The sequence below is a fragment of the Dryobates pubescens genome, chromosome 8 (genome assembly GCF_014839835.1).
Source record: "Dryobates pubescens isolate bDryPub1 chromosome 8, bDryPub1.pri, whole genome shotgun sequence".
Taxonomy (NCBI): Eukaryota; Metazoa; Chordata; class Aves; order Piciformes; family Picidae; genus Dryobates; species Dryobates pubescens.
The window spans coordinates 40169106-40192997 of record NC_071619.1 but is presented as its reverse complement, the minus strand read 5'-3'; the positions used below and the strand labels follow the sequence as shown (position 1 = coordinate 40192997).

Here is a 23892-nt window from a genome sequence, read left to right as displayed (position 1 = left end):
TCTCCGTGTCCTAAGTTCCGCCTGCTGCAACTCATGGAGCTGAAGAGACTGCTCAGAGGACCACCTCTCTTCTCCAGCCAAAGCCTCAGCACCCTTCTTCTACAAACCCAACATCTCCTGCAGCACCTTTCCTCCACAGACTCAAACTGTGTTATGGGAGTGAGGGATGTGGTAATATAATTCCTTTCCCCTTCTCTCTCCCTCTTCTCTCTCTCTCTATTCTCTCTCTCTCCCCTTCTGATCCCTCCACTTTATTTATGTGATAAATAGCCTAACTGTTGATATTTTGGCCTGGTTTGTGCCTCTCATTTCGCAGCATGGGAATATTCAAAAGAACTGAGGCTATTTCCCTCTCTGGATGGAGACACATGGGTAACAGAATGTAGGCAAGGATTTACAGTTTCTATGGTAAGAACTTGAGCAGAAGAATGACAAGTCTATCTCTTAGTCTGTGAGATCCTACTAGCATCTTTGCCATTGCTTACTTTAGCTTGTGTAAGTCATAAAAATGAAACTTGGCTGCACTGCTAAACAAAGCATCACATTGTTTCCAAGTTCAATGCAGTTGATACATCAATACTGCTACAAAAGAGCCTGGGAAAACTCCAAGTCCTGCTAAATATGATTCCTTATGTTGCCAGGAGAATATTCATTATGTGGAGTTGTATTATCTAATCTAGGAATTACTTATAGTTAGTGTATTGAATGCCTGAATTACAGTCAGTAATCACTACCTCATCCATTCTCTTCTTAAACACCTCCAGGGATGGTGACTCCACCACCTCCCTGGGCAGCACATTCCAATGGCCAATCTCTCTTTCTGGGAAGAACTTCTTCCTAACATACAGCCTAAACCTCCCCTGGCACAGCTTGAGACTGTGTCCTCTTGTTCTGGTGCTGGTTGCCTGGGAGAAGAGACCAACCCCCACCTGGCTACAACCTCCCTTCAGGGAGTTGTAGACAGCAAGAAGGTCTCCCCTGAGCCTCCTCCTCTCCAGGCTAAGCAACCCCAGCTCCCTCAGCCTCTCCTCACAGGGCTGTGCTCCAGACCCCTCCCCAGCTTTGTTGCCCTTCTCTGGACACCTTCCAGCAACTCAACATCTTTCCTAAACTGAGGGGCCCAGAACAGGACACAGGACTCATGGTGTGGCCTAACCAGTGCTGAGTACAGAATGATTTCCCTGCTCCTGTTGGCCACACTGTTCCTGATACAGGCCAGGATGCCATTGGCCTTCTTGGCCACCTGGGCACACTGCTGGCTCATGTTCAGGCTACTATCAACCAGTACCCCCAGGTCCCTCTCTGCCTGCTGCTTTCAGAGTGGCTTTCTCATTATCACAACAAGCACTTGCACTAGTGCGTTATAGCTGGGTATCGAACCAGCTGAGTTCAGTTTTTATCTACCAGAATTCTTTTCATCTCAGCTTTTGTACAAAAATATTCAGGAAAGGGAAGGCATAGAAATGTATTTAGTATGTGACCCTGTTTCATAATCAGCCTTTCTCCCTAGTGAAGCAGGCTTGTCTGTCGATTTTTGTCACACTCTCTGGCACAGATACCACACTGCAGGTAATTACTGAAAGGTTAAATAACTCCTATCAGAGACAGCACTCCACCTGATCTACTGCTGAAATGCTTAATGCACAACAGCACTAACAAGTTACCAAGTGATGTGAATTCAGGGAAGGAGCTGAAAAATAACCAGATTTGCTGCACAGGCAGGAATCTCTCTCTCTCTCTCTGCTCAGATGCTGCTAAACCACCAGTACCATGGTGTGATACTGCAGCCAGAATTCCAGCTGAGAGAATGTGATTAGTCTCTTTGCCTGTACATTTATGATGCTCTGACCTCTAACCTCTCTGAACCATAGGAAACTCAAATATTCTCTGTCCTCTTGGCCATGGGAAGCACTTGAGAGATCTATAGGATATATGAAGTAAAAAAATAAAACATCCATAGATTCTGTTGAAGGAGAAAACACAGACAAATAAGAAAAACGTGTTAAAAGAGTTGAGGAAGTTAACCTTCTAAGATTTCTCTTCAACTTGTGCTTCCTGGCACCTTATTTAATGACTTATGCTTAATTAGGCTAAGAATCATGAAGGAGGCTGGACACAGAATCACAGAATCACCAAGGGTGGAAGAGACCTCAAAGATCATCAAGTCCAACCTGTCACCACAGACCTCATGACTAGACCATGGCACCAAGTGCCACATCCAATCCCCTCTTGAACACCTCCAGGGATGACACAATTTGAAGAAGGGAGGAATTCTGGCAAGATCTTCTTAGTCTAGTGGAGTTGCTCCACATTTTGATTTAACTTCATGAAATGTTTTTGATTATGGTGTTTGAGGGAGATTGCTCCTTTGCATTCAATTAATTCCATCCTAGCACATGCCAGCCAGCCACTTACTTGTCCTGGCAGTGCAAAACAGCTGAGATTGGAAAAAAACCACACCATAACCCAAGCCTGCCAAATGCACACTGTATTTAGATGCCTTGATGTTATTAGATCTCAGAACAGAGACTCAGAGATAGGATGTTTAGTCCACCAGCTAATAGTTAATAACATTAAACCTTTCCCTATTAAGCTTTCTCCAGTTGCTGGGAAACTGCAGATGATGCAGTTAATGTCCTCTTCTGTGTCAGCAAGAAAAAAAAATCATGTTTGCTACAGTTCTGCTGCTCATAAATGTCTGTGCACTTCTGCCTGTTCCTAATGTACACTTACTCACTGATTTGGCACAGTTATATTTCATGAACATAATCACTAGGTTCCCAAATTGTTCTTAAGTGACACATTAAGTGCCCAGATTCTCTTTGTCATCTGTCTTCCAGCCATGGCTTGCTAAATTCATAAAAGAGACTGTCTGCAAAGTCTGCCTGGAGGGCACTCTAGAAAGATTTTGAATGGCAAGAGTCTTCTGGAATTGCTTTCACTCTTCTGGCACAGAAAAAGTGGTCATCAGTCACTGATACAAACTGGAACTTTTAGGAATATAAAGAATTCTTAAAAGGTGAATAAATAGCACACAAATTTTCCTGGTTTTGAAAAAGAGATCTCATTATTGCCCTGGATTTGGAAATGTTTATCTGGGGTTTAGGGCTCTCAACCACTCGGTGCCTGTAGGAGAATGCTACATATTTACTTCAGTGAAATGAGAACATGAGCCAGCAGTGTGCCCAGGTGGCTGAGAAGGCAAATGGCATCCTGGCCTGGATAAGGAACAGCGGCCAGCAGGAGCAGGGAAGTCATTGTGCCCTGTGCTCAGCACTGGTTAGGCCACACCTTGAGTCCTGTGTCCAGTTCTGGGCCCCTCAGTTTAGGAAAGATGTTGAGTTGCTGGAAGGTGTCCAGAGAAGGGCAACAAAGCTGGGGAGGGGTCTGGAGCACAGCCCTGTGAGGAGAGGCTGAGGGAGCTGGGGTTGCTTAGCCTGGAGAAGAGGAGGCTCAGGGGAGACCTTCTTGCTGTCTACAACTCCCTGAAGGGAGGTTGTAGACAGGTGGGGGTTGGTCTCTTCTCCCAGGCAACCAGTTCCAGAACAAGAGGACACAGTCTCAAGCTGTGCCAGGGGAGGTTTAGGCTGGATGTTAGGAAGAAGTTCTTCCCAGAAAGACAGATTGGCCATTGGACTCCACCTGCTCAGGGAGGTGGTGGAGTCACCATCACTGGAGGTGTTTAGTAAGAGACTGGATAGGGTGCTTGGTGCCATGGTTTAGTTGATTAGCTGGTGTTGGGTGATAGGTTGGACTTGCTGATTTCAAAGGTCTTTTCCAACCTGGTTAATTCTATTCTATTCCATTCCATTCCATTCCATTCTATTCCACTCCACTCCACTCCACTCCACTCCACTCCACTCCACTCCACTCCACTCCACTCCACTCCACTCCACTCCACTCCAATCCATCCTATCCTATCCTGTCCTATCCTGTCTGTAATAAAATCTGTGATACCCCAGAGCAGGATATACCACTGCAGTCTTGCAGAGTACAACACCCTTGTACTTGCAGAGTACAAGTAGATCTGTATTTTGAACAATGATTATGACTGATTTGTACCCACCATTTAGTTCCTGAAGCATAGGTAAATAATAATTTCCTCTGCTGCCCACCATGAAGTGATGCAAGGAGTTAGCTTTCTCCTACCATCTCTAGGTGGTTTTTGGATAACTTGAGGCTGAGAAGCTAAGCAGAGTATGTAAACCTGTCTCGAAGCAGCTCTATTACCTAAAAACAGCTCTGCAAAATTGAACAAAAGGTCTGCATATCACAGAGTCTTATACTGAAATAGTCAAGAGTAAAAATCAGAGAGCAATATGGGAGAAGTGCTTATCATATTCTCTCATAGTCTCTCAGCCTAAGCAATTTTCTCATTCAAAGACAGCCAACTCCACAGCTAGGTATGACTTTGTTTAACCTCAACTTTTAAAGGAACTCAAGCAAACCTCTTCAGTAACTCTCAAAGCACTTTCTCTGGTGCCAGCGTTTCTCCTTTGTGACCAGTAAACACTTGCAGCACCCACAGCACCACTTGGAAAAAGTTTTACAGCCTCTACTCACTGCACATCTGAAAAATAATTTAATTGGCTTGTTTGGAATCTGACTTCTGTCAGCTTCCTTTGGTATACTTTTGTATTGAAGGAGACAATGAACTGTTTCTGCCCTCTTTATAACAACTGTGATTTTCAATCTCAGAATTACACTGAGCTTTTTTCCATAATGCTGTCTCAGCCATATCTCCTAGAGAAAAAATTGCCCCTTCTCTGAGTTTCATTTGGCCACAATAACCCCATGCAGAGCTACAGGCTGGGGTTGGAGTGTCTGGAGAACTGCCAAACAGAAAGGGAGCTGGGGGTGCTGATTGACAGCTGGCTGAACATGAGCCAGCAGTGTGCCCAGGTGGTCAAGAAGGCCAATGACATCCTGGCAAGCATCAAGAATAGTGTGGCCAGCAGGAGCAGGGAAGTCATTGTGCCCCTATACTCAGCACTGGTGAGGCCACAATGTGAGTCCTGTGTCCAGTTCTGGGCCCCTCAGTTTAAGGAGGACATTGAGACTCTTGAATGTGTCCAGAGAAGGGCAACAAGGCTGGGGAGAGGCCTCGAGCACAGCCCTATGAGAAGAGGCTGAGGGAGCTGGGTTTGTTCAGCCTGGAGAAGAGGAGGCTCAGGGGAGACCTTCTTGCTGTCTGCAACTACCTGAAGGGTGGTAGTAGCCCGGTGGGGGTTGGTCTCTTCTCCCAGGCAACCAGCATCAGAACAAGAGGACACAGTCTCAAGCTGCACCAGGGGAAGTTTTGGCCAGAGGTGAGGAGAAAGTTCTTCACTGAGAGAGTCCTTAGCCATTGGAATGTGCTGCCCAGGGAGGTGGTGGAGTCACCACCCCTGGAGGTGTTCAAGAGGGGATTGGACGTGGCCCTTGGTGCCATGGTTTAGTAGTCATGAGGTTTTGGGTGACAGGTTGGACTTGACGATCTTTGAGGTCTCTTCCAACCTTGGTGATTCTGTGATTGTGTTATGTTATTTTTGAGAGAGAAGGACAAATATTATACTCAGTAATAAGCAAGCAATTCAACCATGCACTTATGCAATTGTCCTGTTTTTTCCACTGTTCTTATCCAGGCAGTGCCTGAGTTTGTCTTTCTTTGTTGGTCGCTATGGAGTATTGAGTTGACATACTCATTGAACTACCAATGATCACTTAAAGTTCTTGATATCAAACAGAAATGACCGGTTCAGACTGACTGTTTTATATTAAAGTCAGAAATATTTCCCCCTCTACACATCAATTCCCTTCATTTACACTGAAATCTTACAAAAGATAGTATTTAACCTGCCACTATACTGCTGAATTTCGTGGCTTCCTGATGTCCAGTAAGCCTGATTGCATCACTGGTTTTCTAGGTCATCTATGACTATGCTACACAGCTGAAGTCTCAAAGGATGTATTTTACTCACAATTCCCCATTCTGACAACAGATTGTTTTATCCTTCATTCTTTCAACCAAAGTTTAATGAGACTTAGTTGAAAACCTTAGGTTAATTTTTGTCTCTACTGTTGGATGTTTTGATCTAGAGCCACGTCTTTGGATTCAGTGTTTGTGTCTTCTCTTACATCTGTGTGCACCTTTGGATTCAGTGTTTGTGTCTTCTCTTACATCTGTGTGCACCTTTTACTGCTGCCTTCTTGTAAACACCAAACACTATTGAGCTCCCATTCTACCAAGCTGCAAGTATTTTGTTAACACCAATTTGTTGTTTCTACCACTCTCAATCTCTCAGTGATATAAACAACAGGGATGGTTTCAGTATGACTTACATTTTCTAATCTTCCTCCCCCCATATTACCCATGTCTGTTCTTCATAGCAATCCATTTGTTGTTGCTGTTAGAATGCTAGTACTTCATCAGTCTTGAATATACTCTCTGAGCAACAAGCAATTGGTTTTTTCCAAGCAAGTTCTCCTCTAACACCCTTTCCTGGGGCCATTTCATCTTCCCTCTTTCTGCTGAAGTCAACATATTTTAAATCTCTGTTGAGTCACAGTGCATGACATTCCTGTAAGAGACACTCACTCACAACACCATCTCTGCTTTTAGTATCATACACATTCTTCCCACCCAGTCAGCTTTAGGTAGCTCGTGCCCCACGTTGGGCGCCAATAAAAAAAAGAGTGTGTGGTGGTTTGAAAGGAAAGGCTCTGCTTTCCCTCCCCCACTGAGAAAGAGACCACGGCTAAACCCAGTCGGAGAAATGAGAGTATACTTTACAAGGAAACAGATTATATGTAACACAACAAATACAGGGATTTTACAATATATACAGGAATATACAGCATATAAACTCAACCAGAAACCAGACCCCCCACAGAGGGGGCTTCCCCCTGTGCCCCCTTCACCCCCCTACCTCCCTTCTCCCCCAAAAGAGGTATAAAAGAGATGTGGATGGTTAACAGGGCAGGAAAGGAAGAAAGGCCTGGCACAGGAGTTACTATCTTATCTTAGTTGGCCAGAATCCCAGAAGCAGATCCAGCCGAGAGGGACAGCGAAGGAAGGAAGACTGAGAGAAAGTCCCAGCTACCCTGGGTCTAACAATCTCACCTCCCACAATCCTACCAATGAAATTCGTTTAGAATACCAAAATATTTTTATAAACATTTAGCCAGTGTGCCCCTTTCTTAAAGGCACAGCGTCAAATGGCCACAGTGTGGCAGGTCTAGGCTATGCCTTCACAATTTAGCTGCAGACTTTGAGTAGAGAAATAGAAAAATATAAACAAATCACTACTGGGTGTAAAAAGGAAAACAAAAGATTGTTCTAAACAAATTAATTGGATGGAAGTCTGGGGTAAAAAGAAGCTGTATCAACATTTCGCTTCCATTCTCATTCCTTTCTTTTCTCTTCTTGGTTGCTCTGCTTTGCTCAGGAAATAACAATGCTTCTGGCTGGCCTGGAGAAGATAACACTGCTTTCTCTCAACTCCTCTTTTCCTTTGCTACAGGGGAGAAAGGTTTGGCAGGGAGGCAGTGGAACAACTTCCCTGGTCTCTTTTTGACCAGGGGGGTTTCAGTGTTATTTGCTAATTTGCTGTATAATATTGTAACTCCTGTATATTTTGCCCATATTCATTGCATTCCATTGTAGAGTGTAGTTTTTGCTTGAAAATACAGCTTCATTTGCTTCTAACTGAGTTAGTTTGGCTAAAGTTAATGCTGGGGGTAACTTCAAGCCACCACAGTAGGTTATTGACAGCTTCTGCTGTGGCCAGTGAACAAGACTTCTACCTCATCAAGAATCCTTACTTTCTATCAGGCATTTTGCCATAGGTAGTTAAATAACATTTCTTGATGACTTCTGGTTTGAGGCTAAAACACTATGTGTCATAGCATTTAATTGCTTTATTTGATGTATTATAATTTGCTTCATGTATTGTGATTGTTCCAAAACTGCATAGAGAGCCAATATAACTAGCTGGGAGGCTAGCTGGCAAGTGTATCATTTACAGAATCATGGAATCACCACGGTTGGAAGAGACCTCAAAGATCAAGTGCAACCTGTCACCACAGACCTCATGACTAAACCATGGCACCAAGTGCCACATCCAATCCCCTCTTGAACACCTCCAGGGATGGTGACTCCACCACCTCCCTGGGCAGCACATTCCAATGGCTAACAACTCTCTCTAGGAAGAACTTTCTCCTCACCTCCCGCCTAAACCTCCCCTGGCGCAGCTTGAGACTGTGTCCTCTTGTTCTGGTGCTGGTTGCCTGGGAGAAGAGACCAACCCTCTCCTGGCTACAACCTCCCTTCAGGTAGTTGTAGACAACAATAAGGTCTCCCCTGAGCCTCCTCTTCTCCAGGCTAAACAACCCCAGCTCCCTCAGCCTCTCCTCACAGGGCTGTGCTCAAGGCCTCTCCCCAGCCTTGTTGCCCTTCTCTGGACACGTTCAAGTGTCTCAATGTCCCTCTTAAACTGAGGGGCCCAGAACTGGACACACAGTTTTGTTTGCAACATGGATAAGTCCAAAGAGGAATAATGCAAATTAAATTCAGATGTGGTCTTCACTGTTTTTCCAGGCACCCATATTCATTTCAGCATAATGCCCCCCATGTCAGTATTAGCAATTCAAACTGCTTGCAAGTTTCCATCAGCTGTTATGTGAGGCACACTGTCAAATAGATACACCATTTGTAAGATGCAGTCCTGTATAAAATGTGATAGGCAAAAGCAGTAAAAAATAAGGACATAATTAAATGCCCCTTAGACAAAGGCAAAATGCTCAGATAAATTCAGTAGGAACATAGAAATGCTTTAATAAAGCAGGTATCTCATTTGGGGAAAACTACCATTAAAAAAATAAGGCAGTTGTGCGTTTCCCTCCTAATGGTATCATGGGGAGGTTCAGGTTCAATTTTAGAAGAAACTTCTTCACTGATAGGGTTCTTAAATGCTGAACAGGCTCCCCAGGGAGACAGCTGAATCCTCATTCCTGGACGTGTTTCAAAGACACAGACATGCAGTGCTGAGGGACATGGTTTAGCCAGGCTTGGTAGTATTACATAAAGGTTGGACTTGGTCTTAAAGGTGTTTTCCAACCAAAATGTCTGCATGGCTCTCTGACCCTAATGCTTCGTGTTGTGAATACAGAACACAGAATTAACCAGGTTGGAAAAGACCTTCGATATCATTGAGTCCAACCTATCACCCAACACCACCTAATCAACTAAACCATGGCACCAAGTGCCCCATCCAGTCTCTTTTTAAACACTCCCAGTGATGGTGACTCTACCACCACCCTGGGCAGCATATTCCAACGGCCAATCTCTCTTTCTGGGAAGAACTTCTTCCTAACATCCAGCCTAAACCTCCCCTTGGCACAGCTTGAGACTGTGTCCTCTTGTTTGGGTGCTGATTGCCTGGGAGAAGAGACCAACCCCCACCTGGCTACAACCTCTCTTCAGATAGTTGTAGACAGCAACAACGTCTCCCCTGAGCCTCCTCTTCTCCAGGCTAAGCAACCTCAGCTCTCTCAGCCTCTCCTCATAGGGCTGTGCTCCAGATCCCTCCCAGCTTTGCTGCCCTCCTCTGGACACCTTCCAGCAACTCAACATTGCTAAACTGAGGGGCCCAAAACTGGACACAGGACTCGAGGTGTGGCCTAGCCAATATTGAGTACCGGGGCACAATGACTTCCCTGCTCCTGCTGGCCACGCTATTTATGATGCAGGCCAGGATACCACTGGCCCTCTTGGCCACCTGGGTACACTGCTGGCTCATGTTCAGCGTACTCTCAACCAGTACCCTCAGGTCCCTTTCTGTCTGGCTGCTCTCCAGCCACTCTGACCCCAGCCTGTAGCACTGCATGGGGTTGTTGTGGCCAGTGTGCAGAACCTGGCACTTGGATGTGTTCAGTCTCATGCCCTTGGACTCTGCTCATCTGTCCAGCCTGTCAAGGTCCCTCTGCAGAGCTCTCCTATCCTCTAACAGATCAACTCCTGCCCCCAGCTTGGTGTCATCTGAAATTTACTGATGATGGACTCTCACTTGCTAATAGCTCTTTGCTGTTCTCAACGCTGTTCACAAATAGCAGCAAGTTCTAACTGTCTGTTACTATTGATGTCATTTTTATGTAAGGAAATGCTTCATATCTATGGAAAATTTACTATAATGCCTTCATAACAGCATGTTAATCCAAGCACTGAAATGATGTTAGAGTTTTTAGTCAATTCTTCCTTAAGCAAAGTGGTGTTTATTTCATCAGGGCTAGGTTGGATTGGCTATGGGTTTCAAAGTACAGGATGCTGTCTGTGTCATCATTTTTTACTCACTATAATTCTACAAAGATTATTTTTTCTTTAAAATGGCAAAATAGTAGAAGTGGCCTTGCAGATACAGAAAGAAAGCAGATATTAACATTGGTGATTAAGCAAAAAGAAAGAGCTATCAAAGCAAATGAAGGCTATGACAGGCTGCAATGTTTTATACCATTAGTTATACTCACTTTCCCCTCATCCCTTGGGCTGTCACTTAAATGTACAACTGGACCTGGATGAGTCTTCGTGGATCTGCAAGACAAAAATTGATTCACATCTGTGAATGTTTTCTGTATGAAGAAAGAGATGCTTACCTTGATTTCTAGATGTGTTCATGAATACCTCCAACAGTTTAAAGGTCATTATAAAAGGCCTGACAGAGGAAGAAAGCTTCCTGAAAGTTATTAATCTCTTTCCACATTCTCCTCTCTTTCCTTTTTGCCATTATAGGCAAAAAATTCTCTTTTGCTGATGAATCCTTTCTGCTATTTTATTTTCAAATCCAATTTCACTGTTCCTCCTATTACAGCCATTCCCCCCTCTCAGTTCCAAGGCTTTTGTTTTGCCTTTTTTATTCTCCACTCCCTTTATACCTACCAATGTTAAAAGTCAAGAACAATTTAGATAAATCTGTGAAGCCACCATATTCTGTTGAAGATGTCACTGTCCATCAATGAATGTATCCATCTGTCTTTGGGTAGAGGCAAACCCTTACGTGACCTAAGTCACCCCACATTACATTTAACTTTAGACTAATTATATTTCCATTGTTACACAAAACAGTTGTTCCTCTGTAAATGTTATAAAACATACTACCAGTCTTATTTTTATCTTGTACTCTTGCAGGGTAGTAGCCTCAGACTTTCATGCCAAGACCGCAGCTAAAAGGAGTAACCTTCACTAACACAATACATTTTCCTACCTCCTCCATTGCTCTTTTGAATCTGTTGTAAATGATCATGGAATCAACAAGGTTGGAAAAGACCTCAAAGGTCATCAAGTCCAACCTGTCACCCAACACCTTATGACTACTAGATCATGGCACCAAGTGCCACATCCAATCCCCTCTTGAACACCTCCAGGGATGGTGACTCCACCACCTCCCTGGGCAGCACATTCCAATAGCTAACAACTTTCCTGGGAAGAACTTTCTCCTCACCTCAATAGTTGGAGGATCCTGGGATTTATTACACTACAATAACATTTCTTTTTGCTTTTCAGGATATTAGTGTTCTGTTGCTTTTAGGAGCATGATCTTTTTAGTATTACATTATTACCTGTTTCTTTAGTTTGGTTGAGGAAGACCTTCATATATATTATCAAGAAAGTTGATATGAAGCAGAGCAATCTGTGCACTAAATGGATCACAGATTAATTTTCCTCATTCTCTTTCCTCTCTGATACATGCAGTCTCTTAATATTTCTTTTACCTTACTCCTCAGTATTTTTTGAAAGTTTAGTTAGAATAGAATAGAACAGAATAGAATAGACCAGGTTGGAAGAGACCTTCAAGATCATCGCATACAACCTATCATCCAACACCATCTAATCAACTAAACCATGGCACCAAGCACCCCATCCAGTCTCTTCCTAAACACCTCCAATGATGGCAACGCCACCACCTCCCTGGGCAGCACATTCCAATGGGCAATCACTCTCTCTGTGAAGAATTTCTTCCTAACATCCAGCCTAAACCTCCCCTGGTGCAGCTTGAGACTGTGTCCTCTTGTTCTGGTGCTGGTTGCCTGGGAGAACAGACCAACCCCCACCTGGCTGCAACCTCCCTTCAGGTAGTTGTAGAGAGCAAGAAGGTCTCCCCTGAGCCTTCTCCTCTCTAGGCTAAGCAAGCCCAGCTCCCTCAGCCTCTCCTCATAGGGCTTGTGCTCCAAACCCCTCACCAACTTTGTTGCCCTTCTCTGGTCACGTAACAGCAAGTCACCATCTTCAGTTGTTATGTATTATAACTGACTTGGTCAGGCTGCTTCCATTTTCTTCCAATTTTAGTGTTTGAGTCTGTCAGGTGTGTCACTCCACTAGAAGACTCAATGAACCACTGTTTGACTTTCACATGCACACCACCAGTGTGTGTATGAGTCTTTGGTTCCATTCTTGTTAGTGCAAATATCAGATGTATGTGTCAGGATGTTGGCAGTGGGAAATTGCAGAGGAAGTCGCTGTGAAGAGAGGCCAGGGTCTCCAGTGTCTCAAATGAACGCAGTGCAGGGCACAGCTGAGCCCTGCAGCCAATAAGGTGGTGCCTCAGAGAAAACAAATTTAAGAAAGGGAAAAAAATGCTGCACAGGCAGTGAGGGGGAAAATAAGAATGGGAAACAGTTCTGACAGCCCTGTGAGCAGCAAGGCCAGCAAAAAAGGAGGGGAGGAGGTGCTCCAAGTGCTGGAGCAGAGATTCCCCTGCAGCCTGTGGAGCAAACCATGCCAGACCAGATACCTCCTCCGCAGCTCAGGTCATGGAAGACCCCACGCTAGAGCAGGGTATTTCCTGAAGGAATTGCAGCCTGTGGAGACCCTGCACTGTGTGGGAAGAGGGATCTATACTTTTACAGCACTGAAGCAGGTTTATTCTGAAGGACTGCAGCCCATGAAAGGATGTGTGCTGGAGCAGGGCAAAAGTATAAGGAAGAAGGAGCAGCAGAGATAAGCTGTTATGGACCAACCGCAACACCATTCTCCACCCTCCCTGTGCTGCTTGGGGTGGAAGAGTGGGAGGAGGCAGAGGAACTGTGAATGAAGGAGTGAAGCTGAGCCTAGGAAAAACAGCAGTCGGAGGGAAGGCAGTTTAGTTTTTGGTGGGTTTTGCTTGTTTGTTTGTTTTAATTATTGTTTTCTTTTTCACCAATCTACTTTATTTTAACTGTCAATGAGTTATATTGTATTTTCTCCAAATCAAGTCTATTTTGCCCACTGACAGTAACTGGCAAGAGGACTCCCTGGTTTTATCTTGACCCACAAACTTTTCCATTTTATTTTCTTTCCCTGTCCTGTTGAGGACTTTCTGACTTTGTCAGGAAGTTGGAATGGATCCTTTTCAAGTAGTTGCATACCCTAAAACTCCTTTCAGAAGCGCCATCTCAGATAAGACCACACACTGTTTCTGTAGTGATGACATCACATGTTTCTGAACATTTGTGGGACTGCAGAGATTACTCCCTAGCAGTCCTCCTGCAGTTCCTCTCCACAGCTCCAAGAAACATTGTGGATTTTTTAAAATACCTATCAAGTAAAGTATTTGCATCAAACCCAACTGCTCTTTGAAGTAAACAACAAGGAATAGTCACTAAGTGCAGCACAAAGCTTTTGGTCTGGTTTGAGATGGGACATACACAGTCCCATCTTGGGGGAGGTGTTTGGGGTAGGATATAGAATAGAATAGAATAGAATAGAATAGAATAGAATAGAATAGAATAGAATAGAATAGAATAGAATAGAATAAACCAGGTTGGATGAGACCTTAGAGATCATCAAGTCCAACCTATCATTCAACACCATCTAATCAACTCAACCATGCAAGTAAGCACCTTATCAAGTCTCCTAAACACCTCCAGTGATGGTGACTCCACCACCTCCCCGGGCAGCACATTCCAATGGCCAATCTCTCTCTCTGTGTAGAATTTCTTCCTAACCTCCAGCCTAAACCTCCCCTGGTGCAGCTTGAGAGTGTGTCCTCTTGTTCTGGTGCTGGTTGCCTAGGAGAAGAGAGCAACCCCCACCTGGCTACAACCTCCCTTCAGGTAGTTGTAGAGAGCAATAAGGTCTCCCCTGACTAAGCAACCCCAGCTCCCTCAGCCTCTCCTCATAGGGCTTGTGTTCCAAACCCCTCACCAACTTTGTTATTTACTGATAAACAATAGCACCAGTTCAAATGGAGCCGGGGAGAAAACTGTGCAGGAAAGGGTTATCACTTTCTCCATGCTACACACACTTTCACTTGTTTATTGCTGCCTTATGGCTAGGTATAAGAGAGATGTGAGAAATCTTCTCTGGCAACAAATCTTGCTTGCTTCTCCTGAAGTGATGTTATCTCTTCCTAGTGTAGGACTGTGGCTAGGAATCCAAAGCTAGTCCTTTGCACGACACTAAGATCAGGAACAGTCTGCCAAAGTCAGATCGATGCCTCACTTCTTGCACCTTCTTAGTCTCCTCAAGGAAATGATGTATAAATAGAATAGCAAGGTTTCTTTTCAAACCCTAGAGAAGTGTTGCTTGTCAAAGGAGTGCCAGGCATTAGGCTTTACAGCAAATTTCTCCTGAGGGTAGACATTGTGACTGCACTACAAGTAGGATTAAATAAAGCCATTATTTAGGTAACTGTATTATATCAATGGTTGCTAGGTTGGACTCTTAGAGGTCTTTTGCAAACAAAACTATTAAATTATTCTATTAGTTTACAGAACTCTGAAACAGTATCAGAGCTACAGATACAGTAATTACTACTTTCATACATTAAATTATACCATATGTGGAAATGTCTACACACAAAAACATTTTGCCTTGTAGCTTTCATGTATCTAAGATGTTTCCCTCATTGCTATTACGGTAGAGTTGTCAAGGAGACTGGAAAGTTGCATGCTGTTATTGTGGAACAGGACACAAAGAAAGAAAAACTCTTTTGAATAACATTTAAAGCAAAAGCAGAGATCCAACAGCTCCTGGAAAGGATGCAGAGGTGCTGGGAAACCAACCACACTTGAAGCTATTGTGATAAAACACGTTGCTGTTGATGCCAGATACTTGTGTAGAGGCACTCCTTCAAGCTGGCTTCAGGAGGCTAGAAAAACTAAATCCTATGCTTTGAGAAAGGGGAAAATAAGGAAGAATCAGGAGGCAAAAATAAGGCATAAGTGAAACAGTTGAGCAGAGAAGTCTTCATTCCCAAATACTAACTGGGGTACTGCTGAGAACAACTGGGAAAGCACAGCTCTAAAAAGATGTGAAAAGGATAAAACACAAAGTCCATACACAGCGGGGGGAGGGGAGGGGGGGAAAGGTCAAGTCCAAAAAGTATCAGCAATGATTTGCAGTAAAAAATTTCTTGAGGCAAAAGTTGCCTTCAACTGAGCAAGAAGTATGAAGTAATGATACAAAAGATTACATTTCATAGCCTTCATTGACCTTTAAGCCCAGAAAAACATACCATGGAAGAACTGAAAAACAGAACAAAAGGTTCCCCTGACAGCTGCGCTGAACCAGAAGTTTATTAAGAGACAAGAGACAAGTGATACTTTGAGCTGGCTTGGATTTCATCAGGAGTTATTCCTGACAGCTGTAGGCATTAATTTATTTGGGGTGTGTTCCAGCCACAACAACCCCATGCAGTACTACAGGCTGTGTCAGAGTGGCTGGAGAGCAGCCAGGCAGAGAGGGACCTGAGGGTACTGGTTGATAGTAGGCTGAACATGAGCCAGCAGTGTGCCCAGGTGGCCAAGAAGGCAAATGGCATCCTGGCCTGCATCAGGAACAGTGTGGCCAGCAGGAGCAGGGAAGACATTGTGCACCTGTACTGAACACTGATTAGTCCACATCTTGAGTCCTGTGTCCAGTTCTGGGCTCCTCAGCTTAGGAAAGATGTTGAGTTGCTGGAAGGTGTCCAGAGAAGGGCAACTAAGCTGGGGAGGGGTCTGGAGCACAGCCCTGTGAGGAGAGGCTGAGGGAACTGGGGCTGCTTAGCCTAGAGAACAGGAGGCTCAGAGAAGACCTTCTTGCTCTCTACAACTACCTGAAGGGAGGTTGTAGCCCGGTGGGGGTTGGTCTCTTCTCCCAGGCAGCTTGTGACAGAACAAGAGAACACAGTCTCAAGCTGTGCCAGTGGGAAGTTTAGGCTTGATCTTACAAATAAATTCTCCCCAGAAAGAGAGATTGGCCATTGGAATGTGCTGCCCAGGGAGGTGGTGGAGTCACCATCACTGGAAAGGTTTAAAAAGAGACTGGATGGGGCACTTGGTGCCATGGTTTAGTTGATTAGATGGTGTTGGGTGATAAGCTGGACTTGATGATCTCGAAGGTTTTTTCCAAGCTGGTTAATTCTATTCTATTCTATTCTATTCTATTCTATTCTATTCTATTCTATTCTATTCTATTCTATTCTATTCTATTCTATTCTATTCTCATGGTTGGACTTGGTGATCCTGAGGGTCTTTTCCAACCTGAATGTTTCTGTGATTTTGGAAGATGAGAAAGCTGATATGCCATCAGACTTGAGTCTTGCTCAGAAGAACAGGGCTGGAATGCAGAAGCCATTTGCTGTAAAACAGGTCTTCTAAAAGTGGAAAGCTCAAAAAGAAGTCTTCTGCAATGTTATAACTGGGCCCCAGGAAAATGTGAGAAGCACAGAAATTATGTATTACTCCATCATTCTGAGAATCTTTCTGTACTCTAAGAAAAAGAATGACTCACATACTGTTGCAAGAACTTCAAATACCAAGGCATTCTTTAAATAATATATGACAAAACAGACTGAAATCAAGAGAAAACAAGTTTCCTCTTGAAGAAGAAAAATAGTCTGCACTGTTACAGAAGCAATATAATGATTCTTAAGAATAAAGAAAATCTGGTGGCAGAAAGTGGTAGGAGTTAGGAGAGGATCAAAAAAAATAAGGAAAATATGTATATTAGTCATTGTTACAGAGTTGGAGCTGACTGAATGTGTCAGTGCTGAGAAAAGCACGTGCATAAGCAGACAATTCTGTACTGCCAGCAGCCAGACATCTCCCACAGCTCTGCCTTCCACAAAGGTCCAGCACAACAGAGATTTTAAGATTTTCTTTTCATTGGTAGAGCCATGGAGAAATTAAAAAGAATGAGTAAATTAGATCCATCATTCACATACTGTGGATCAAAGCTGGGGACCGGAGCAAGTAAGATGCTCCAGTTGCTCAAGTTCATTTTAGCCTGGAGAAGAGGAGGCTCAGGGGAGACCTTATTGCTCTCTACAACTACCTGAAGGGAGGTTGTAGCCAGGTGGGGGTTGGTCTGTTCTCCCAGGCAACCAGCACCAGAACAGGAGGACACAGTCTCAAGCTGCATCAGGGGAAATTTAGGCTCAAAGTGAGGAGAAAGTTCTTCCCAGAAAGGGTAATTGGTCATTGGAGTGTGCTGCCCAGGGAGGTGGTGGAGTCACCATGACTGGAGGTGTTCAAGAGAGGACTGGATGTGGCACTTGAAACCATGGTTTAGTCATGAGGTGTTGGGTGATAAGTTGGACTTGATGATCTCTGAGGTCTTTTCCAACCTTATTGACTCCATGATTCTGTGATTCTAAGATGCAACTCTGAGCCTTGGACACAAATTCTGAAGTGTCTAGAAGAAAGATGCCTTGCAACCTGGACTTTCTTTATACTAGGAACTACTTCCACTTGGGTATGCACAGAGAGGGTAGTAGTGGTTGCCAGGCTGTTACTTCTCCCATGTGCAGCTTTCCTTCACTACTGTGGAACTGTTGGCTCTAAGGCACATGTTGGAAATGGAGATGGGCAAGGAAAGGGCTAAGAATGACCAAGTTATGGCTCATAACCAAGTTCCAATTTGCAGAATTCTTTCATATTCCAAATTCCATAAATGTTGACAAGTTTCAGTTATTGATTCATTAGCCAGTGTTCAAACACTGGTCTCTTTATGCTTGGGAAGGGGCTTACAATGCAGACTTCTTATTTTTGGACTTCAGTAGACTCATACCAAGACCTTCCTTTCTTTTCCAACAACAGATGACTTTCCACAAAATGCATTATCCCTCAGGCTGAGAAAATTAGCTCCCTGTAGCTGGACTAAAAGGAGACATGCTTGGCTTACTGACTATTTTTCTCTTCCAGACTTGTTTTCAAATATTTTGAAGGAAAAGAGAGAAATTGTTTGCATATGAGAGAGCAGAAAGCCAAACAATATCATGAGCCTTAAACATCGCTGGCAAAGGATTAGGTCTGCTACAGAGCAGTGAAAAGTGAAAGAGTTCTGAGTTATTCTTTACTCTTAGATGAAAAGATGCTTCAGTGTGGTCTGAGGTAGTGACAGTGCATGAGATGATAGAAATGCCTGAGACAAGAATTGCTAGAGGAAATGTTTCTAAAATTCCCCATCTTCTGATGTTCTCTCTCAGCTGTGGCCAAGGCCAGCTCCACTGAAACTTAGTGCACACACTCTCTACAGGAGTTTTCCCTTTAACTGCTAGAATCGGTTACGCTTCAGGACTGGAAAACAAACTCGGACAAAAAGATTAATGTTGCCTTTGCATTGTTAGTCTGTTCAGGACTTAATTTATAACTAATATTAGCTATTATTTCCTCTGAGGATAAAATTCAATTTTTATGACTGTGCCTATGAAATTTGATATGGTGACAGGGGAGGAAAGAAAACAAGGCATTGGTTTTGTCATCTGGGGGGACAGAAATCAGTAACAATATGATGTAAAAAGGAAAGGGAAGAATTCCAGAGTAAAGTGGCTGCTACCAAGGTGATGTCTGCTTGGGACAGAGAACTAGATACACCACTGTCACCCTATTCAAAGATACTGTCCTCTTGGTGCAATGAGCTTGGTGAATTTCAGTTTGCTACCAGAGGTTCCAGGTTCCTCACAACATGAAGCACATGCCTCAGGTTAGGCCACACCTTTAGTACTGTGTCCAGTTCTGGGCCCCTCAGTTTAAGAAGGACATTGAGACACTTGAATGTGTCCAGGGAAGGTGAGATACCTTGAGCACAAGCCCTGTGAGGAGAGGCTAAGGGAGCTGGGATTGTTTAACCTGGAGAAGAGGAGGCTCAGGGGAGACCTTACTGCTCTCTGCAACTACCTGAAAGGAGGTTGTAGCCAGGTGGGGTCTGGGCTCTTCTCCCAGGCAACCTGTTTAGCCTGGAGAGGAGGAGGCTCAGGGGAGATGTCATTGCTCTCTACCACTACCTGAAGGGTGGTTGTAGCTAGGAAGGGGTTGGTCTCTTCACTCTAGCAACAAGCACCAGAACAAGAGGACACAGTCTCAAACTGCACCAGGGGAGGGTCAGACTGGATGTTAGGAAGAAATTCTTCATAGAGGGAGAGATTGGCCATTGGAATGTGCTGCCCAGGGAGGTGGTGGAGTCACCATCACTGGAGGTGTTTAGGAGGAGCCTTGATAGGGTGCTTGGTTGCATGGTTTAGTCAATTAGGTGGTGTTGGATGATGGGTTGGACGCAATGATCTTGAAGGTCTCTTCCAACCTGGATTCTATGCTATGCTATGCTATGCTATGCTATGCTATGCTATGCTATGCTATGCTATGCTATGCTATGCTATGCTATTCCATTCCATTCTTAGCTGTAAACACAGAGAATTATCTTGGAGTAACAGGATGTATACATTGATCAACAACTTTGTGTGATACTAGTAGTTTAACCAATAATGTATAACAGTAGGACGTGTGGACGATTGTGGGGAACCAATGAAGCTATGCAAACTGTGCTCTGTGAGTCTATATAAGCTGTAGAGGTTCCTTAATTAAACTGAAAAATACTTTGACCACATTGGTCGTCCGTATTGATTCCGAACTCCGTCGTCAACATCTAAGGTCCTGTACAAAACAGTTAATACAGCACATGCATTCATGACAGTAAAAAATACTTCCAAGAGATTTGCTAATATTAGTAAAAACAAATAATTCCTGAAATTAAAGCTTAAGGCAGCTATGAAAATCACCACAGAGAGAAATGCAAAGAAGCCTGCACTTACAGTTCTATTGCCTTGTTCCACATGATAACATATCCGGAAAGAATGAAGGACTCGATATTTACAATGTGTGTATTTCCTCTCTCTGTTCCAACATAAAGCCATTTACTCTGGAAAGGCAGGTGGCAGTAAGTAATCCTGGAAAGGAAAAACAAAAGAAGTGACTGAATACTGTGCTTACAATATTTTTTGAACACTCTTTCTGTCTGGAGAAGAGAAGGCTCCGAGGTGACCTTATTGTGGCCTTCCAGTGTCTGAAGGGGGCCTACAAGAAGGCTGGAGAGGGACTTCTCAGGATATCAGGCAGTGATAGGACTAGAGGGAATGGAATGAAGCTGGAGGTGGGGAGATTCAGACTGGATGTGAGGAAGAAGTTCTTTACTGTAAGAGTGGTGAAGCCCTGGAATGGGTTGCCCAGGGTGGTTGAGGCCCCATCCCTGGAGGTGTTTAAGACCAGGCTGGATGAGGCCACCCTGATCTAGTGTCAGGTGTCCTTGCCCATGGCAGGGGGGTTGGAACTAGATGATTCTTGTGGTCCCTTCCAACCCTGACTGATTCTATAAGAAATAATTGTTCTTTCCATTTTATAACTTGAGAAATGCCTGCCTAGCAGGCTCAGCATCCTGAAGAATGTGAAGGTTTTGGGGAGCCATCTCCAGAAAAATCTTACAAGAGAACATGAAACAAAGCAAGGTCATTTTACCTGCCTATACTAGGGACAAGTGTCATCACTCGAGCACTGGACTAAGTCACATTATCTCCACAAGTATGTAAATTGCACTATGTTAACATCCAAGACTCTCAACTAAGACTTTTTTATATCCTTTCCTGGAATATGCAATTTTCCAGTTCAGCAAACAGAGTTAATGGACATCAGCAGAATTAATGTTTTGTACAATGGTGTGACACCGTGATTCACACTAGGAAACATTCACTTTATTGTTGATCTGGGAGAGGAGGGCACTAGACAGGAGCATTACCAAGTGTGTTTAAGTATTATATCATAGACTCACTGATTCCTACATGCATATTTTCCCCACAGCACGATGAGCTAGTGCTGTATTAGCTTGTAAAGATGTCATGACAATTTCTCATGATAATGTGCAATTGTTTTCACAGATGATGAATGAGCAGATCCAGGTTTCTTTGACACTGAAGTTTTTATGTAGATGTGAAATGCATTCAAGCAAAAGGAAACCTATATGGGATTTAAAAAAATGCTACTAAAGTATAATTCAATGCAGGCTACCTACAGAGACTGAGCTTTAACCTGATCTTATGGTATAGACTCATGAATTTTGACTAAAAGCAGGCATTTTGCTTGGTATGCCAGGTGTTATTATGTTTATTATTGAGGTCCACAAGTGGGCTGTTCCTGGCTTTTGTATGCACATTTGATTTGCAGCTATGCTTTTTACCCTTAATAGCTTCCTCCCCCACAGATGTCTGAACATTATTTAAGGACATACATATCTGAATTGTTCATTCCTATAGTAAAGCACTCTTTCTGAATTAATTATAGAGGAGTGAGAGGGCTGCTGGCTATCTTCCAGTGTCATACTCAGTCATACTACCTCTGAGTAGTACATTTGCTACCCTTTGAATTAAAGGAATTGTTCAATATTTACAGACATTTCCCATACTCTCTGTAATCATAGAATCATTCCAGTTGGAAAAGACTTTTAAGATCATTGAGTCCAACCATGAACTAACTCTACCAAGGCTGTTGCTAAACCATATCCCTCAGCACCATATCTCCGCTTCTTTGAAGCACCTCCAGGGATGGGGATTCATTTCTCCCTGGGAAGCCTGTTCAAGTGTTTGAGAACCCTTTCAGTCAAGGAGTTTCTTCTAATAGACAATCTAAACCTCCCCTGGTGCAACTTGAGGCCATTTTCTCATGTCCTGTCACTTGGTACTAGGGAGAAGAGACCAACACCCACCTTGCTCCAACCTCCTTTCAGGGAGTTGTAGAGAGCCAGAAGGTCTCCCCGCAGCCTTCTTTTCTCCACACTAAACAACTCCAGTTCCCTCAGTTGCTCCTCACAAGGCCTGTTCTACAGACTCTTCACCAGCTTTGTTGCCCTTCTCTGCACCCTGCCATTGTTTTCTGTAAGGTACTCTCAACCAATGATGAGATTCTGAATAGATTCTACACAGTGCTTGGATAATTCTGCAGTTTTTCACGTATCTAATCATGTGTTAGAACATTTAATGCTGAATTCACTAGAGTGAGCAAAATGTAGGGGTTTTTTTGTGGCTTTCTGTATCACACTCAATTGAACACAGCTGAAGCCTTCATGGGGGAAATTATTACAGAACCATGAATCCAGAATAAGGCTTACCCTTCACTGAAATCTTGTTTTGTTGATTCAATGAGACTGCAGTACGATACTGGATTTGTTCTGTACATCTGCACAGGACTAAATCTGACCTTTGTCTAATTTTGGCAAGAATTTCAGTGCCTTTAGGGGAAAGAGAATGAAGTTTTTCAAGGCAACTGCTTCAAGAATGGGAATTAAAGCTTAGCATGCATAAATGAAAATGCCTGCAGGCAGCAACATAGTACTTACATAGTAGGTGCAATCAGATCAATAAAGATCTGACAGAAAAGAACTGCAGAAGGTGTATGCTACCTGCCTTCACTGCAGTTAAAGATGTTGGCTTTATTGTTCTCTTCATAACAGATGTAAAGAACTATTTGCCCTTTTACCAACGTGAAGTTGGTTTTCATATCTTTCCTGATCCTTCTCTTAGCAGGAGTGGGGAAGTCATTCTGCCTCAGCATTGGTTAGACCACACCTTGAGTACTGTGTCCAGTTCTGGGCCACTCAGTTTAAGAAGGATATTGAGACACTTGAATGTGTCCAGAGAAGGGCAATGAGGCTGGGGAGAGGCCTTGAGCACAAGCCCTATGAGGAGAGGCTGAGGGAGCTGGGGTTGCTTAGTCTGGAGGAGACTCAGGTAAGACCTTTTTGTTCTCTACAACTCCCTGAAGGGAGGTTGTACCCAGGTGGGGGATGGTCTCTTCTCTCAGACAACGTGTTCCAGAACAAGAGGACACAGTCTCAAGCTGTGCCAGGGGAAGTTTAGGCTTGAGGTGAGGAGAAAGTTCTTCCCAGAAAGAGTAACTGGCCATTGGAATGTGCTGCCCAGGGAGGTGGTCAAGTCACCACTCCTGGAGGTGTTCAAGAGGGGATTGGATGTGGCACTTGGTGCCATGGTTTAGTTAGTCAGGAGGTGTTGGGTGACAGGTTGGACTTGATGATCTCTGAGGTCTTTTCCAACCTTATTGATTCTATGATTCTCCTTAAATGAAACAATCCCATTTCTTTTGCTTTCTCTTCAGATGCACTCTATGCTTCACTTAGGCTAGATTAATATTTAGTCCTTTTAAAAAATAAAAAGTAGAATAGAATAGAATAGAATAGAATAGAATAGAATAGACCAGGATGGAAGAGACCATCACATCCAACCTATCATCCAACACCACCCAACCAACTAAACCATGCAACCAAGCTCCCCATCCAGTTTCCTTCTAAATACCTCCAGTGATGGTGACTCCACCACCTCCCCGGGCAGCACATTCCAATGGCCAGTCACTCTCTCTGTGTAGAATTTCTTCCTAACCTCCAGCCTAAACCTCCCCTGGCACAGCTTGAGACTGTGTCCTCGTGCCTTTCTGTACTGGCTTGAATTTTCTTTAGAATCAGAATCATTTTGGTTGGCAAAGACCTTTATGATCATTCAGTCCAACTATTATCTAACTCTTCCATGTTTGGTGCTAAACCATGTCCCTCAGCACACACCTCTGCCTCTATGAAGTGCCTCCAGGGATGGGGATTCAACCACCTCCCTGCAGAGCCTATTC

General features: G+C 43.8%; 1 protein-coding gene across 2 annotated transcripts in view; it reads right to left on the bottom strand.

The window, feature by feature from the left end:
* The window catches only part of STXBP5L (syntaxin binding protein 5L), a 255306-nt gene that overhangs the window by 106586 nt on the left and 124828 nt on the right, over window positions 1-23892 (bottom strand). For both annotated transcript variants that reach the window (XM_009906530.2, XM_054163231.1), the window contains exons 5-6: window positions 20025-20159; window positions 10504-10567 (exon numbers count right to left, since the gene is read on the bottom strand). In XM_009906530.2, coding sequence (XP_009904832.1) covers window positions 10504-10567; window positions 20025-20159 — 199 coding nt within the window. The remainder of the gene's footprint in view (window positions 1-10503; window positions 10568-20024; window positions 20160-23892) is intronic.